Below are 18,057 nucleotides of genomic sequence, written 5' to 3' on the forward strand. Positions count from 1 at the left end.
CATGTAGTGCTTTGCATGGAGGGGTGGTTGCAGGGTTCTTCTCCATGATCAATTTCCTTCACAAAATGAATTCCTAACTTCAACACTAGAGTAAAAACTATAGATTATCTAAACCTAACGTACAATCCAAATGTAGCATGTTTCACTGAACATACATGTACAGTACAGGAATGCAATTGTATTTGATATGTTTTGCAATGAAAATTGCCAAATGAAGGATTTGCTACGAATACAAGCACAGATAAAAAATAAGAGAGAGAGAGAGAGAGAGAGAGAGAGGCTAGAAGAGGGTAAGAGATTGACAGGGGTTGAGGAGGTGGGGATATTAAGGGAGGGGGGAGAGGGGAATAGAGAGGTGAGAGGGTGGGAGAGGTTGAGAGAGGGGATAGAGAGAAAGAGAGAGAGAGAGAGGGGGGAGGGAGATAGGAGCGACAGGGAGAGAGAGAGATAGATAGATAGGGAGAAGGAGGGTGAGAGAGAGAGAAAGAGTGGTGTGAGAAAGATGAATGAGATAGAAAGACAGAGCGAAAGAGTGGGGTGAAAAAAGATGAGAGAAAGAGAGAAAGAGAGAGGTCAGCTTTAACATGCTTTTATTCACAGGTTCTTTATGGGTTACATGAAAACGCAGAACTCAAGGATGGAAAATGGAAACAGTAGCTTTCAAATGCAATGTTACATAATTTTCTCCTCTGATTTTATGTATACATTTTATGGCATGAGTAATGTAGGATAATAGTTGGTTGAATTGAGTTCTTGAAATGTAAGTTGATGGTAAATACTTTGCTTACTTTTTACGGGTATTGTGATGATGTTGAGGCTCATAACATGATCAATGATAATGAGGATGATCAAAAAGATCAAGATGAAATTCTGATTATAATGACACAAGGATAATACATGACTTGTATGTACTTTACGATGATAGTATACGTCTCTGGATGAGAAATATAAACACCTTATTGCAAGCAACTCATATTTAAAAGAATCCCTTTCCAAAGAGAAAAATAAGTACTGTGAAACAATAAAACTTTCATGACATGACTCTGGCATGAAATTTTACTGATGACTGTTTTGTAGCAAAAAAACATTTGCCACTTGCAAAAAGTAAATGTTGCAAGTGTCATTCAGTCATTTTGCTGCATGAAACTTTCCTGAACCTTGACCTCTTGCAACATTGGTGACAGTTTCATTCACATAAAAGGTACTGGTTTTATGATACCGGAATATTTTTTAATTAAATTTACACCATGAAAGTATTGCTTGACCCATATTCATTTAAAAGATAAGGTTGTTTGTTTTACCCTCCTTGTTATTTTTGTTTCTCCAACAATTTAATTTTACTTTCAGTTCATTTTTTTATGTAGATTTCTGGGAATGAGATATGTTCTTAAAAATATTTTTGCAACTTGTTATCTCCCTTTTCAAGATTGATTTTTCTTACATCCCAAGAATGATTTATTTCTCTTTCAATTGATTGCAATCCCTTCTTTTTTTCTCTCCCTTCTTATTGCATTATTTTTTGCATCCCTGTGAATGTTTTATATATTCAAAAAGGCAACTCACATGGTGTTAGAACACGAGCTTACACCAAAGGTAATGTTATATCTTAAAACTCTCCAACAACTCTCCTATTAAAACATTTCTGACTCCTGTTTTTTTCTTCTCAGTTTGAGCAAGAATTTCTAATTGTGGTGCCTTTATCGATCCTCTAATCGACCTTTGACCTTTGGCGTGGTTTTTACTCGGAATGACTTCTCTGCGTAATAACACAATTTTGATATTCCTTGGAGTCTGTCTGCCTCCCTCTAGTGACACTATTCTCAGTTTGCTTTTCCGATCTGATCCTTCGATTCTGGCATTTATGTTTGCTCTTTAATTCTTCAGTTGAATTCTCACAATTACTCATACAAGTTTCCATTCAAAGTGTGCTTTTGTTTTTGTTTATTTTCCTTCATCTTTTCTTTGCATAATTAATAACTCGAGCATGGGTTTTGTACTTATTGGAGTATTCACACTGTTTTCCACCATTATTAATCTGTTCAACTAATAGGTTTCATTTCATTGGTTTTTAAGTCTTTGTGCACTTGGAAGTTGTTTTCTTTTTTATTCTAACCTCACTTATCGTACAAACTATGAATCATGTCTCACAATATTCAAATCTTGTTTAACCCTTTCGCGACAATCATTCAACAATTCGTGGTTTGGCGCAATAAATTCAGATCTCTGACAAATTTGCCAGTTGCATGAGTGAAAAGGGCGAAAACTGTTGCCATACTATATCCAGTTTTATTTAGTGACTATGTTGCGTTTGATACCTGGAATTTTTTTAAAGGAAAATATCTTTATAATCTTTAAATTGGCCACACGTTAAAAGATTCAAGATAACTTGTTTACCATAAAAAATTGTGCATTTTAAACAAAATTTTGACAACATTATCGCCCACATATATTGTTTTCAGGGACATTATATTTTGATTTAACAATGTAGCAATAAAGGAAATATATTATTGTTTTCAATTTGAAGAAAAATATGTGATCACTTTACTAAAATTATTCTGTCTTGAAAGGGTTAACAAAAACATATATGTACATTGTACATTGTACACATACAAGCTTATCTCTACCTATGATTTGAACGTGGTATGCAAGTATACAATACTCATTATACTTTTCCGTTTAATAGCATATACCCACATTTTGAAAAACAATATCAGAACTTCTGTGGTTTTCTTTACTATCCTTATTCTTTGGTCATTGTATAGCACCATCAAGATTGGCTGTATTATAAAATATGGGGGAGAATCTAAATATATAATATATATATACATATATGTATATATTTTTTTTAAATCAATTAAAATTTAAAAAATAGATGACCTCTTAATGCCTATTATACTGAGCCTGCCAATATAAGCGCCTTCAATATCAAATATATTTTGAACTTCTGACTGAGTTCATTTAAAACTTACCCCTCTATAGTACATGTAGCACAGGAGGGATTAATGTTATTTTAAATTACAAATCATTGTGATTGGTAAAATGCAACACATGTACATTTGCAAAGTTAACCATTGCTGGTGTAGTTTCATATTCTGCAGTTTTTTACATCAAAATAAAGCAATATCCTTTAAATAGTCGGCGAGAAAATTGTTTGCAAAAAAAAAGAAGAGTTTTTAAGCTTTGCCTTTGAATTAAACAGTGTATATACTGTTTTCCCGCAACTATATCTGAATACTGCAGTTTTTACAATACAATACTATTACAATACTATGGTGTAATCCTATTTCCCTAAATATAGAACATTACTATTAAACTTAAATCAAATGTCATACCATCTATTATAAAAACATATTTATTGATGTTTCATGAGTATTATCTATCATATTGCCTTTCATTTTCATCAATGTTTATCCTGTATCGGGAATATGTGATATCTATTTTCACATTTTATTAATCTATGTGGAATTTAAAGAAGAAGGAGAAGATCATCTTTTTCCAAAATATAACTGTCAGTATGCAACCCTAAATCTAATAGGTTCACACTGCCTATGCCAGTAAAATATTAAATTGCATAGCAGTCAATAATAATGATAATAATAAGATATTTCTTTACCGCAAATCGCATAATGCCTCTAAGCAGTTTAGAAGGAAAACAGTTGATAAGTAGGCCTAATGGAAACAGAATTTGCATTCCAAATTGCATCAAATCAATGAGCTTCTATGCATATTACATTAAACCATCTGCTTTGTTTTTCCTCTGATAAAGATTTAGCATCAAAACTCCCCTCCCCTTTTTAGGAACACAGAAAAAAATTGGTGCACAACTGTAGATCAAAGTGTTAAATCTGAAGAAAAAAGGCCGTCACTGCCGCCGCCACTGGAAAAGCGGCGACTATGTCTCGCTTTTGCTATGCAGGCGAGACAAAAATGCTACGGACAGCAAGATATGCAAGGAAAAAAGTGGAGTGAGATACTAAATGCAAGTTATTGGTTTAGCAATATATTGTGAGTAGGTTTGGCTCAGAGGACGTTGAAAACAGGAAACAATTAGGGCAAACTTATTGTCGGAATATTCATCTTTGCCTTACTAATGTTTTTCACAAGCAATTTGTATGCAATTTATTTTGTAACACTTTTTCTTCAAAATGGTGAACTTCACTTTTTGTATTTAGAACATTTAGACTCTATATACATGTTCATTCTAGAGATACTAGTAATACATGTAACTTCACTTTTGATGCTATGTCATAATCCTTTCATATTATAATGTTCAAAGTAACATGTGATGAATAACTAATCAATTTGTTTATATGCTTATACATTTCAAACTCTGCTCTGCTTGGTATTTTATTGTATTTTGCTTCCATTTTCTTTTTTTTCCTTATTTCATATTGCCTTTATGCATTTAGATGATCGTATGAGAGTTCCTTTCTTTGGTAAGCTACTTTCGCAAAGTGGCTGATCAAAAGAAAAGGAAGAAAAAAGAGAAGTCTTTCTCACAATTCCAGGTTCCTTTTTTGGGTACCATCATGATCGCCAATCAAAGAGACTTGGTCTGTTACTAAACATATATCTTTGAAAGGTGGATTTTTGGGTACTGTTTTGCTCTCACCTACATGTAGATACCAACCTGCACAACATTTTTTTTAAAGAGAAAAGTATTGTGCAAAAATTCCAGCAATGCTTTGTCATAACCATTTTATCTTTTTTTTGTATAACGATACATAATTATATTAATCATGTATTCTCATCTAGTTTTGTATTTTTTCCTCAATGGGTTTATTTTTTTGTTCATGATTCGTATCATCCGTTTGGAGCTAGAGTGTAAATTGAGTCCAGGGGGCTGAGCCCCATGAAGCTCAGGGGTTTTAGGCATTTAATTATGGTCAGATGAACAATTCAGGGGGCTATTTTTGACACTGGCAGATCAATAATTGGCGGGGGGCGTAGGGAGCTGAGCCCCATGAAGCTCAGGGGTTTCAGGCATTTGGGATGCGAAAGCTAATGTGTTTAGATTAGCAAGTGTGCGCTTGTCAAAATAACGCCTGGATGGAATGCTCCCCAGCGAGTGGAGAACGTGCATACATTTTGTGCAGGTAAGCCTGAATCTGATGACCGGGGTAATCATATATTTCTGTAAAGCGCTTTGAGAGGGCCTTTGGTCCTGAAAAGTGCTATATAAGAACAAGCTATTATTATAGTATTATTTGATTACGGTCAGATCAGCATCGAGAGGCCCGCCTAAGGGACCTTGATGGGGTCCAGGGGACGGAACCCCCTTATTTTGACACTGGCAGGTTACTATTCTTTCTTTTTCTCTTTCTCTTTCTCTTTAACATACTTTTTCAAACCATTGTTAACGCCAATTTTTTTTTTTCGGGGGGGGGGGGGGGGGGGGAAAGAAGAAAAAAAAATTTGCCCCCCCCCTCCCCACTTCATTTTTTTTGGAAATATGAAACATAAGTTTTGTATATACCATTAATTTGAAAATCTTTATTATTTTTTTATTTTTGTTATTAGGTTGCCGAGTATATATAGATGTCGGTATAACATCAACAAATGATTACAGGGCCACCATAAAATTTACATTTACACCTAGCAAACCTAATTCATACAGAATCACCATCTCAAGTAATCATAATTATTCTTCCTTATCATCAGCTATCATTATCACCATCAACATCACCACCACCATCAAAAACATCGCCACCACCATCATCACCAACATCATTGTCACCACCATCATCAATATACATTTATAATTAATCATGTTTTCATGTCGTCACTGTGGTTCAGTTCAAATAACTTAATGAGAATTACATCTGACATAATACACCAACCATTCGTACAGATTTTCCTTTGCACTCTTTTTTGACGACAAAGACACATCTGCAAGGCAATCAATTACCATCATTATAATCGTCAACATCATTATCACTACGTTTATCATTCTCCCATACAGGGGCGTACGCAGGGGGGGGGGGGGGTTGGGGGTTCAAACCCCCCCCCCCTTGGTATTTTTATGTGTGTAAACCCCCCCCCCCCCACTGAGCGACTTTTCGGCTGGCGCGATTTAAAAATTTTCGGGAGCAAAATATTTTGGGCCCGATTTTAAAACCCCCCCCCCTTGAAAAAATCCTGCGTACGCCCCTGCTCCCATAATCATCTTTAATACCATCAAATACCAAGGCCATATATCCACATCATCACCACTAACATCACCAGCATGATAACTCATCACCATTATCACCATTGCAACCCCCACTATAGTAAAGACTTTTCATTCATTTCTTGATAACTGGTTCATGTATCTTCATCATATTGCAGTGAAGTGTACATTCTGAATCTTTCAGTTGTCCCATATCTGCACACTGTATTCTCTTTCAAACAATCCAGAACTATTAATTAGCATGACAATCGCTGGAGAAAGAATTGGCGAAAGACAGGCAATATATCAGTGAACTACGAAATAATTTACTACATTTGTAAAGTCTCACATTTGGATTGACCACAATGTTTACATTAAACAAAAAATAATGCACATGTATTTGTATAAAAAAGATGTTCACCAAACTAAACAATAAATTGATTGCCTCTTATTTGGCGAGAAAATATCATTGAGATGTTTGCTGGATAAAAAAATGCAAAATTTGTTCGGATTAAAATTTAAGTTTGATGATTTCGGCAACAGTCAACTGCTCATGTCATGGTACACCTTCTCAGCAGAACTGGGGCGTAGGTGGCCGAGGGAAATAGAAAAGTGGTAAAGGAGATGACTTAAACGATAAGTCTACCATGTCCGTGCTAATTGACGGAATGTTTAATACTCTTCACCTTCATCCTCTTCTGCATCTGCGTCGACGGAATCGACACCAACTTCTTCGTAGTCCTTCTCGAGAGCAGCCAAATCCTCACGAGCCTCAGAGAACTCTCCTTCTTCCATACCCTCTCCGACGTACCAATGGACGAAAGCACGCTTGGCGTACATCAGATCGAACTTGTGGTCAAGACGGGCCCAGGCCTCGGCAACTGCGGTGGTGTTGCTCAACATGCAGACGGCACGCTGAACCTTGGCAAGATCACCACCAGGGACGACAGTGGGTGGCTGGTAGTTGATACCGACCTTGAAGCCAGTTGGACACCAGTCAACGAACTGGATAGACCGCTTGGTTTTGATGGTAGCGATGGCAGTGTTGACATCCTTGGGGACGACATCACCACGGTACAGGAGACAGCAGGCCATGTACTTGCCATGACGAGGATCACACTTCACCATCTGGTTGGCGGGCTCGAAGCAGGAGTTGGTGATCTCGGCAACGGACAACTGCTCATGGTAGGCCTTCTCAGCAGAGATGACTGGGGCATAGGTGGCCAGGGGGAAATGGATACGTGGGTAGGGCACCAAGTTGGTCTGGAACTCTGTCAGATCGACATTGAGGGCTCCATCGAATCGCAGAGATGCAGTGATGGAGGAGACGACTTGAGCAATAAGTCTGTTGAGGTTGGTGTAGGATGGACGCTCGATGTCAAGGTTACGACGGCAGATATCGTAGATGGCCTCATTGTCGACCATGAAGGCACAGTCGGAGTGCTCCAGGGTGGTGTGAGTAGTGAGAACCGAGTTGTAAGGCTCAACGACAGCAGTGGAGATCTGGGGAGCGGGGTAGACAGCAAACTCAAGTTTGGACTTCTTGCCGTAATCGACGGAGAGACGCTCCATCAGCAGCGAGGTGAAGCCGGAGCCGGTGCCGCCACCGAAGCTGTGGAATATGAGGAATCCCTGGAGGCCAGTGCATCGGTCAGCCAGCTTCCTGACCCTGTCGAGGACTTGATCGATGAGTTCTTTGCCCACTGTGTAGTGACCACGGGCGTAGTTGTTAGCAGCGTCCTCCTTGCCGGTGATCAGCTGCTCAGGGTGGAAGAGCTGACGGTAGGTACCGGTACGAATCTCATCTGAAATAAACAGAAATATTGAAGAACTTGCTTGAAAACAATCTTTAAAGGCCGTCTGTACTAGTTTGGCCAGGGGGTATTAGGCCACCCAGTGAGGTAACTGATAGGTGGCTATCTCTTCAACTCGGCTCTCAATTAACATAAGAAAAAGAGGACCATGGGGGACCAACGGGCACCGCTTACGCATTGTTTTCTATATGGAGGGAGCAAGTAGCTACAAGTAGTGCAGTGGGGCTTTCAACTACATTGTACCTCTATTAAAAACATGGCTCATATATGATTCTCTTTCAAACGTCTCAGGCATTTTCCTTTCAAACGTTGTTATAAAACAACTCAAAATGCATGCAAAACAGGGCTACTGTGACTTTTTACTAGAAGATCTGTAGATCTCCAAATTAGATGTCGTCCTTTTTTCTTTCCTTTCAGTTTTTGTAATTGAAATAAATACTGGTATGCGGAAGATGTTCTCTATACACTACATTGTCCTCAGGATATATTAAAAACACTGATAAATGTAGGTGCACAACTGGTGAGTACATGTAAATGCCATTTACAAGTTACCACTTATTGTACTTTCAAAACAAAGTAATAATTATAGGATCATTAAGAAAAAATGGCACTACCTTTTGCCCCGTTATCAGGATAGTTTTGGCATAAAACAACATGATTTCAAATTTGTGGGAAAAAAACCTACCAACAACGGTTGGCTCGAGATCGACGAAGACAACACGGGGAACGTGCTTGCCAGCTCCAGTCTCGCTGAAGAAGGTATTGAAGGAGTCGTCACCACCTCCGATGGTCTTGTCTGAGGGCATCTGGCCATCGGGCTGGATGCCGTGCTCCAGGCAATACAACTCCCAACAGGCATTGCCCATCTGCACGCCACACTGGCCGACATGGATTGAGATACATTCACGCTAAATTTTGAAAGAGAAGAAAAATATCTGTTACAGATGAATCAAGGCCTTTCTTTCGGCCTACCTATCTCCACTATCCTAGATGTTACACAAACTTCTAAGGAATTGCTTTAGAGTCTAGATTGTGAATCTTTTGCATAGGTGTAACAAGTTGTTGCGGGGGGGGGGGGGGGGGGGGGGGGGGGGGGGGTGTGGGTGACTTTTAAAATCACTGTGTATTACTTTTTTAGTGTCAAGTTAAATTAAACCCCTCCCCCCTTGAGCAAAAAGAAAGAGGTAAAATTGTGGTTACCATGTTTGGTGAGAATTTTTTTTATAAACCACCGGGAGATTCTACATCAAAGCGGGAGGAAGGGCATGGTGGGGGGAGTCTCCCGCTACGAGGTGATGGGACGGCGGGAGAATGAACGTGGTGGCGCGAGACTCCCTCCAAATGCGGGAGGGTTGACACTTGACAGCCCTGAATAACTAACATTCAAATTTATGGATGTTTCTTTCCCTGGGACCTAGGCCTAATGACGAGATATATCAATTAACCTGTTAAGCCAAATAACAAAAATAATGTGTTTCTCGTCCAAAGTTTTAAAAAAAAGGAGGAGGCAAGACATTTCTATTTACTATTTTGCAATTTTTCCCCAAGATGGCTGCCATGCTAATTTTAGCTGGCCAGGCCTATTAAAAAAGGAGGCGGGCGGGGACGAGAAATGCTTCATTTTTGTTACGTGGCCTTACTCGGGGCTGTTAACTTTGGGGGAACTGCTTAGAGGATTTTTTTCTTCAGGAGTGAAAGTGAGCATTATTTACTCAATACCCCCCACCTCCAACAAATTTGTGAAAACTCAATTCCCCCTTGAGCCAAAAAAACTTTAAATAAACACATACCCAACCCCCCCCCCCCCCCCCCCCACCATTGAGCAATTATTTTTTACTCAACACCCCCCCCCCCCCCCCCCATTGAGCAAATTTGTTCTTACTCAATACCCCCACTCCCCCAGCAAATTTTGTAAAACTCAATTCCCCCCCCCCCCCCCACTCAGGGGTCGGAATGACCGCATGCGTGTTGCCAAAATGTCCGGTAAAGGGGTACTTTTCGTGCGACAAAGTCCGGCCCAAGAATTGTAAAAAAAGGGGTGTATTTGACTTTTTACCCGGAGATTTCTTTAAAAAGGGGGTGTTTTTTCTTTTTTTCTCTCATCTCTTTGGACTCCTAAGAAATTATTCCGAATTTAGGGGGTTAAATTGAGCATTTTTCTGATTTAGGGGGGTCTCCAAGGCAGGAAAAGCCCGCGAAAGGGGGGTTTGGAAATGTTGGCAGTCCTCAGATAGGGGGTGCTTTCAAAAAGAGGGAACGAGCATATGCGTACCCTAAATAACACTGAGTGGGGGGGGGGGGCCGGGATTCCCCCTTGAGTTGAACAAGAAAAAAAAATTACTAAACACGTACCCCCCCCCCCCCCTGAGCAAAACGAATTTTACTCAACACTCCTACCCCCCCCCCCCCCCCCCCCCCCCCCCCCCCCCCCCTTATGGGCAATTTATTTATTACTCAAAAAGAAAAAAATGTGGACGTGTGCACTTAAATCTTGTAGACTCTAGACCTAGATTCTAGTTAAATTAGAGTCTAAATCTATTAAAAATGAATCAACATCATATTCAAGAAGTTTTGCATATTTATTTTGTTTGATCATTCACTGGAATAATTTACTAGACATAATCCATAGAAATCGCGACATAGTGTGATTTCTACGAGTTCATCACATTTTTCCGATCAGTGCAACCTCTTTCAAAACGGCAACGTACATTTCCTCTCGCTGCACCTACATCGTGTGCATAGGCTAGCTTCCGACATCCCGTGTATAACATGCACGTGCGCCATACACGCACTGTGCATGCTAGCTAGTTTTGCATGCATTATTTGTATACTGTGTGGAAAGGCATCCATTTTGTTCCCAATGACAAGGGCGTTGTGTAAACCGTAAAATGCGTGAATAGACAATTTTCTCGTTTGAGTGAGGACTTTTTGCAAATGAACATCAGCCTAGAATTTATGCTAGTTTTAATAAATGTATTACATAGTGCCCGCACCACGTCAACGAAAAAGAAAAAAATTAGGCAGTTTTTGGTGCATGGGCCATGGTGCATATCGTCACGATACACACGGCCACATTGTAATTCTGACTTCAGCAGTGCTAGCCAAGCACAATGCTTTATCCTATGTCAAATATCCCGCCCAAACAAATCAATGTTTCGACAAGACATTCGGCCCTCGTCCGTGTGCATATAAATCTGTGTTTTTATGGTATCAATATGTGAATAAATATGATATGAATATGTTTTTAAAAAAAATTATTTTTCAAGAAAAAATATTTTTTTACCTTTTTCATGCTGTTGATAATGATAATTTATGGCAAAACTTACGACTTGCTGCTCAAGATTAGACTGTACGCCTAACATTATAGTAATCTTAATTGTGCTAAAGAGATGAATATAAATCCTCTTACCATATTGAATGAGGCTTTCTTGTTTCTTTGTAGTGTAAAAAAAGGGTTTCACAAGCTTGCTCACAACGTTGATGTGTCGTCAGCAATCAATGAATGAAACCGCAGAGGGTTGGTCTGTTTTTATACATATTTTCTCCGGCCCCGCGCCGGAGCGCGAGCACAAATGCGTCATTTCCAGTTCTGAGCTCCGAACTGGCTGGTTGGAACTGGCGCGGCACGTAAACCATCGCAGTTATTTATCTAGTCTGTCAGTTGTATAAAAACAGACTCATCAAAGTGGGACTTTTTGACCCAATTTTTTAATTTTCCTCTGAATTCAATTTCATAAGATTGTGTTTATACGATAAGGACACCCTACGAGTCTACCACATCACAAGTAAAGTGGTCTTTGCCTCTTTGGGATATCTGTCTTTATTTTACATGAAATATCGCGATGTGTCATATGTGCCCGCAGAATATACTCTAAATAACCGGTGAATATAATTATGCATACAAAATATGCAAGCCGCGCCAAAAGATAGCGATCAAAGAGAAGAAACGGAAGAGTATATTTGGCGCCTTTGGTTGGTTTCCGGTATATATTATATGGAGATTATATGTACGTCATTTCCGAAAAATACACATTATCTCAAGCACTGACGTATACTGATCGATGGGGGGGGGGGCATGCCACTCCCCCCAAAAAAGTGATTTATTTCGAATTTGATACCAGTGATTTACAAACGGTTGCTGAAATAACATGATTTTCCGGGTTTTTTTTCTTCTGCCCCCTCAAAAAAGGTTTACTCATGACATTACGCCACTGATCTCAAGTGAAATATAGTCAGGCGCGTACGCGGGGGGGGGGGTGAACCCCCCCCCCCTTTGACTTTGTTATGTGTATGTTTTGGACGAACCCCCCCCCCCCCCCCCTTTGACTTTTTTTAAAATTAAACAAACAATTATGGTAATGGATGACCCCCACGAATCTAAATTTAAATTCAAATTTTGGGACCAAAAAATGTCCGCTTATTTAGCGGCTGGCTGATTTGTTGCGAAAAAAATTTGGGACCAAAAAAAAATAAAAATGTCCTCTTAATCCTGCGTACGCGCCTGAATATAGGCAGGTGTCTTTTGCAGATTTCTGAACCTTATCAGGGTAATTCAGAAGGTTTATGATTTGAGTTAGATTTGAAGAAGAAAAAATACCAAGGCATACCAGGGAGTTGGAATCCGAACTCCTGGGCAGCATGCATATATATCTTCCAACAGGAGCGGGTCCGGGGGGGGGGGGTGGGGGCGACTGGCCCGCGGGCCCCCGCCTGGCATAAAAACAGGTTTAAAACATGATGGTAACGTTAATTCTACCTTTTAAACAAAGAATGAAACCTTTTAAACAAAGAATGAAAATGGGCACACCCCCCAACAAAAAGTGGTCCCCCTCCCGTTGAGCAAAAAAAAAAAGTAGTGCCTACCCCCCCCCCTATTATTAAATGGCTATGGGGGATAAATCATGGGGGGGGGGTAGGTCATTTGCACACGCTGGACCTTACCTATGGAATCAATAAATATATTATATTTCAAGTGTAGATTGCTTTAAAAATGCCTTCAAAACTAAGCGGCTTTCCAGTAGATTTACTTGCACGTTGTTGATGTTCATTTTGGGTTGTATTTTCGTGTACTTGTAGTTTTTATTCTCCATTGCGCCTCGAACACATTATTCATGTGGAGTTGGATCAAATACTCTATATTATTATTATTATGCTCAAACATAATTATGTGAATAATTGTATACGATTCCAATCGCATATCATCTTAAACAGAATGAATGTATGTTTATTTGTTATATATGAAACAGCATTCCCTTTTTTTCAGTGTGCGTGTGTGCTAAGTATTTATATGTTTATCTTTTGACCAAATTTATGATTGCCATTAGCAGTTAGGTTAACAACTGGGGGGTGTTTCACAAAGATCCTAAGTCAAACTTAACTCTAAGTTGGACTTAAAAACTATGGAGAGCCATTTGTAGCCGTAAAATAAAGTATACTATATTCAAAAGCTAAAATTCAAGTATTTTAGACTTTTTATAAATTCCACATCAAGAACATTAAATCTCCTTGATTATGGAAAATATGTAGGATTCGAATCAACATTAATGCCTTTTAAAGTAACTTTTACAAAAATATTTTCATAGATGCTAATTAATGGCTTTCCATAACTGTTAAGTCCAACCTCGAGAAAAGATCAACTTAGGATCTTTGTGAAACACACCCCCCCCCCCCCCCCCCCTGGTCAGCCTTGCTTATTTTGGGGTTGTTGCAATTTTTTAATGATGGTTGATTCAATCACATTTTTTTTTTTGAGGGGGAGGGGGGGGGGGGGTACCTTTACTGGAAAGGAATGCTATTTATCAAACGAAAAGACGATATGCAAAGGATGATCCGGCCAGGAATGCCAGGTGGGAGTGCTATAAGGACTGGAGATACGGAATCCCTGTGGATTAATTTGCTTATACCAAAGTCAAAACCAATTGTTGTTAGCGTTCTATAGACCTCCGAAATACAATTTATCGAGAAATTGTCCAATATTCTTGATAGGCCTATATTGAAGAAGAATGACGAACTATTCTTTTAGGAGACATGAATATTTGTCTTTACAAATCGCCACTGGCTAAAAAAAAATACATGGACTTGTTGAGTCTTCTTCACGGGTTTAGTCAACTCATTAAATAAGCAACGCGAGTTACACCTACATGTTCTTCTCTACTGGATCACGACGCGTCGTAGCAAACAAAACAAAATAAGTCAAAGTGGTGTCCTTGATCTTGGTACTAGCGACCATTTTTTAAAACTTTCTGTACACGGAAAAATGTTAGATTTTTGGCTTATATGTCATCACAGGACTACTGATATCAGATCCACAAAAAAATATACGGAAGAGACTTTCAATCTTCAATTATTAATATATGATGTTGATTGGTCGGGAATAACTGACTGTACAGATGTAAATGAGGCACGGTCAATATTTTAACATTTTTTAAATCTCAACTTTGAATATGATAGCGCCACTGAAACGGATACGAATAAAACAAAGATCATAAACTTGGGTGACTAAAGATATTCTTTCCCTAATTCAAGAGAAAAATATCGTATACAAAAAATTGAGTAAATAATAGAGTAAACTGAAAGATGAGATGCTTTATAAAATATACAGGGTATTAAAAAATATGGTCCAAAGAGAGGTGAAAAAGGGTAAACTCGATTACTTACAAAACAAGATAAAAACAATTAACATGATTCGGAAAGGCTTTGGCAGAATCTAATAAGCTAAGGATTGAAAAAGAAGAAAAAAAGAAAAAAGAAGAAGAATCTGTCTTAACAATCGATGGGGAATTATGTCAGGATAATTAGATGGCCGTCGCTAATGAATTCAATTCTTATTTTACAAATGTGGCTGCCAAATTAGTTCAGCGCAGACAAGGATTGTATTCGTGAGTTTTAAAGAAAATGTGTACGTAAAAACAGCTTCGCCGAGTTTATATTAGCCTACCAATCAGTGAACGATTTGTTTTCAATGAGTTAAGTAAATTGAATGTATCAACAAGTACTGGGTTAGATATGATTCCAGCTAAATTTCTGAAAGATGGTACGAAGGTTTTATATAAAGCCTTTATGTTACTCAATGAACCTTTCTACATGATCTTGATGAGTACTTTTCCAGAGGATATGAAAATAGCGAAAGTGACTCCATTTTATAAAAATCAAAGATTCTAGAAAAATTGATCTGTGTTCAAATTGAAAAATACTTCAAAGAAAATGATATAATTTATGATTTAAACCTGGTTTTCGACATTCATTTGACTGATTACTTGAGGACAGAAACTTCCCAAGTGCGCTTTGTTGGTATTTACGTTGGTATTACACAAAGTAATGGCCATTCATGATATTCGTTTCAAGCTAGCTAGTGCCTATAACGTGAGGTGTTCCTGAGGGAAGCATTTTAGGGCCAATTATATTTACATGTTATATCAATGATAGATATGTGTATTTTGTATAAAAGACTTTGAACTATTATTGTACGCAGATGACAGCATTCTACTGTATTGAAATCCTAATCCACTGAATATCTTGAGGAAAAGCTCAGTGAATAGCTGTCTACGTTTGTCGATTGGATGACTGATTATAAACTTTATTTACACTTGGGAAAAACAGAAAGCATTTTATTTTGTTCTAAAAGCAGTTCTAAAAAGTTATTTGAATTCAAAGTGACCCACAATAATCAAGTAGTCGAGAGACAAGAATCTGCGAAGTATTTAGGCATCGAGTTGGCTAGCGCAATTTCAATTTCATCTTTAGTAGAATCAGTTGTAAAAAAAGAAAATTCTCGTCTGAAATTTTGTACAGATTTCAAAGTTGTACGGATTTAAAAGCAAGACGTATAATCTGTTTAGCTCTTATGCAATGTTAATTTGACTATGCTAACCCTGCATGGTATAGTATCATAAACAAGTCAGATCAAAAGAATTTGAAAATGATACAGAACAAAATGGTGAGATTCATCAACTGTTCTGGTCCAAGAACTCATTGTTGGCTGCAGCGAACTTTCTACAGCTGGTTTTCTTGAGGTCAACCAATGATCAAAAGAACTTGTATTGCATCAGGTGCATAAAATATGATTATCATACAAGGTCAAATCATTATAGTTCCAACTTCGATCTTGTTACTGACTTACATGATTATAATACAAGAAATAGCCGATTTAACTTTAACTTTCCAGAAAGAGTACTAGTATTGGAAACTGGTTATTACATTTCCATAAAACGTTGGAATTCCCTTCCTAATGATATCAAGGAAATAGAAAACTAAAGGAACTTACCTAACACTTGAGAGTCAGAGAAGAGAAGCGAATGATATGTTATATGATTGAAATAGCACAGACACTTTTCTTTTCTGCGGGTTCTACTTTTTAATTCTGTATACACTTATGTTTTGTACGTTATAGAAATTCAACATAATTATTCATAATTATTTCCTCTTCTTCTTCCTCCTCTTTTTCTTCTTCTTCTTTTTCTTCTTCTTTTTCTTCTTCTTCCTTTTCTTCTTCTTTTCTTCATCGTCATCTTCTTCTTGTCTTCATCTTCTTATTTTTCTTGTACTTATTATCATATCTATCATTGTCAGTTTCATGTTATTATTATTATCATCATCATTATCTTTAATAAGTTCTTTTACTTATCTGTCCGTCAATAATAAGATTTTAACTTTTTATTTTTGAACATGTGTGTCGGGGAGCCCACTGGAAATAAGCTCTCTAGCTTTCGTGGGTTATCCTGTTCAAGCTGACTTAATTTTGATCCGTTTTTCTTTTATATTGTTGTATGTTGGAGGCTTGGAGAATGAAATCAATCAGTCAATCATGGGGGGGGGGGGGGGTGGCAAGGGGCAAAACTATTATGCCTTCTGCTCTGTGGATGCAGCTACTTGTGTCAGTACATTTTGCTGCTATTCATGTTCATAATTCATGAATGTAACTTGGGGTGAGATAAACTGAATGTATATTGGTGCATCCAGATTATATTATTGAAAATTCAACTAGTGTTTTCTCAAAGATTCTGTGGCTATTTGCTAGAGTTGTAATTGGATTTTAGGTCAGCATTGGGTACAGGTTCACATGTTGAAGTAATTTCATCCAGTATTTTTTTGCAGTTAAGCAATCAACCAGCAATGCGACTGTATAGTGTTTATAACACATTCCGGAGCAATCCTCATTCATTTGATGGACATGTACATGTATGTTACTATAGTGAAACCTGTCTATTAAGCTTACTCAAGGGAGGCAAGAAAAATAGTCTTCATAAAATGGTGGCCTTTATGTACAGTTTGGTTTGTTACACGTTTCAATTGGAAACCGTTTCAAGGGAAAACAAAAATAATGTGCAGGTCTTTATAGACAGCTGGTCTTTCTGTCCAGGTGGTCACTAAAGCAGGTTTAACTATACATGTATCTGCCAAAATACAGTAGGAAGGCATATATAGGTTGTACATTTTACATTCCCGGTAGCTATATAATGCCTATAACATGTGGTGTTCCTCAGGGAAGCATTTAAGGCCCAATTCTATTTACAAGTTAGCTAATAAGTGTTTAATATTAACACCATGGCAAGCACCATAGGACGTACTCCTTTTGCATACCTTTACTGCTAATCAAACAGGATTCTCTCGGACCTCTCTTACAGCCCAAGCGGTGACGACCTGGCGTAACAGGGCCATTCGGTCAAGTATCATACCGGGGGAGGAGGGCTCACCGGAGCTGTCGACACCCCAACCCCAGGATACGCCAGGCAGGACCAAGAAGGTTAGCATGCAGCTAGTTCTTGCCAATTTGATCCATTCCTAGCTTCTTAGGACCAAATTAAAGAACATTAAAATGGTTTAAATATAAATAACGGTGTAACTTTGGATGTCCATTAAGGTGGAATAAATGAAGGTGAACAAAATTGTCTATTCTTTAAATTTGTATGTGAAAAATTTGTATGTGAAAAATTGAATTGTTCCAAAAAATCTTTCTTGAGAATATGACATATCAAAGCTTGCTGCATCTAAATGTATTCAACATATGCCCTAATTCAACTACCGGTAGTCCACCTTTCCTTTCCAAGTTACGAAAAAAGAAAGAAAAAAAAACCCATCAAATTTACAAAGGGTATC

At 38.2% G+C, this 18,057-nt stretch overlaps 2 protein-coding genes across 2 annotated transcripts in view; one reads left to right on the forward strand and one right to left on the reverse strand.

The window, feature by feature from the left end:
• LOC105443983 (protein unc-80 homolog) overlaps positions 1–2,433 on the forward strand; it is a 38,042-nt gene extending 35,609 nt beyond the window's left edge. Inside the window, exon 10 of the mRNA XM_030982590.1 lies at positions 1,555–2,433. Coding sequence (XP_030838450.1) covers positions 1,555–1,610 — 56 coding nt within the window. The 3' untranslated portion in view covers positions 1,611–2,433. The remainder of the gene's footprint in view (positions 1–1,554) is intronic.
• Positions 2,434–6,724: 4,291 nt separating this feature from the next.
• LOC588188 (tubulin alpha-1 chain-like) lies at positions 6,725–11,471 on the reverse strand. The gene is made up of 3 exons (XM_030981784.1): positions 11,372–11,471; positions 8,648–8,870; positions 6,725–7,953 (listed from the first exon to the last, which is right to left on the reverse strand). Exons 1-3 carry the CDS (start codon positions 11,372–11,374, stop codon positions 6,821–6,823), a joined length of 1,359 nt encoding a protein of 452 aa, XP_030837644.1. The 5' UTR covers positions 11,375–11,471; the 3' UTR covers positions 6,725–6,820.
• Positions 11,472–18,057: the final 6,586 nt, after the last annotated feature.

This window comes from Strongylocentrotus purpuratus, unplaced genomic scaffold (assembly GCF_000002235.5).
Source record: "Strongylocentrotus purpuratus isolate Spur 01 unplaced genomic scaffold, Spur_5.0 spur5_scaffold_12, whole genome shotgun sequence".
Lineage (NCBI taxonomy): Eukaryota > Metazoa > Echinodermata > Echinoidea > Camarodonta > Strongylocentrotidae > Strongylocentrotus > Strongylocentrotus purpuratus.

Bases quoted from the DNA above. Each gene is read 5' to 3' on its own strand.
- LOC588188 (XM_030981784.1), bottom strand. The intron at 7,954-8,647 runs GTAGGTTTTTTT...TGTTTATTTCAG, and splicing joins TCTCGAGCCAACCGTTGTTG to ATGAGATTCGTACCGGTACC.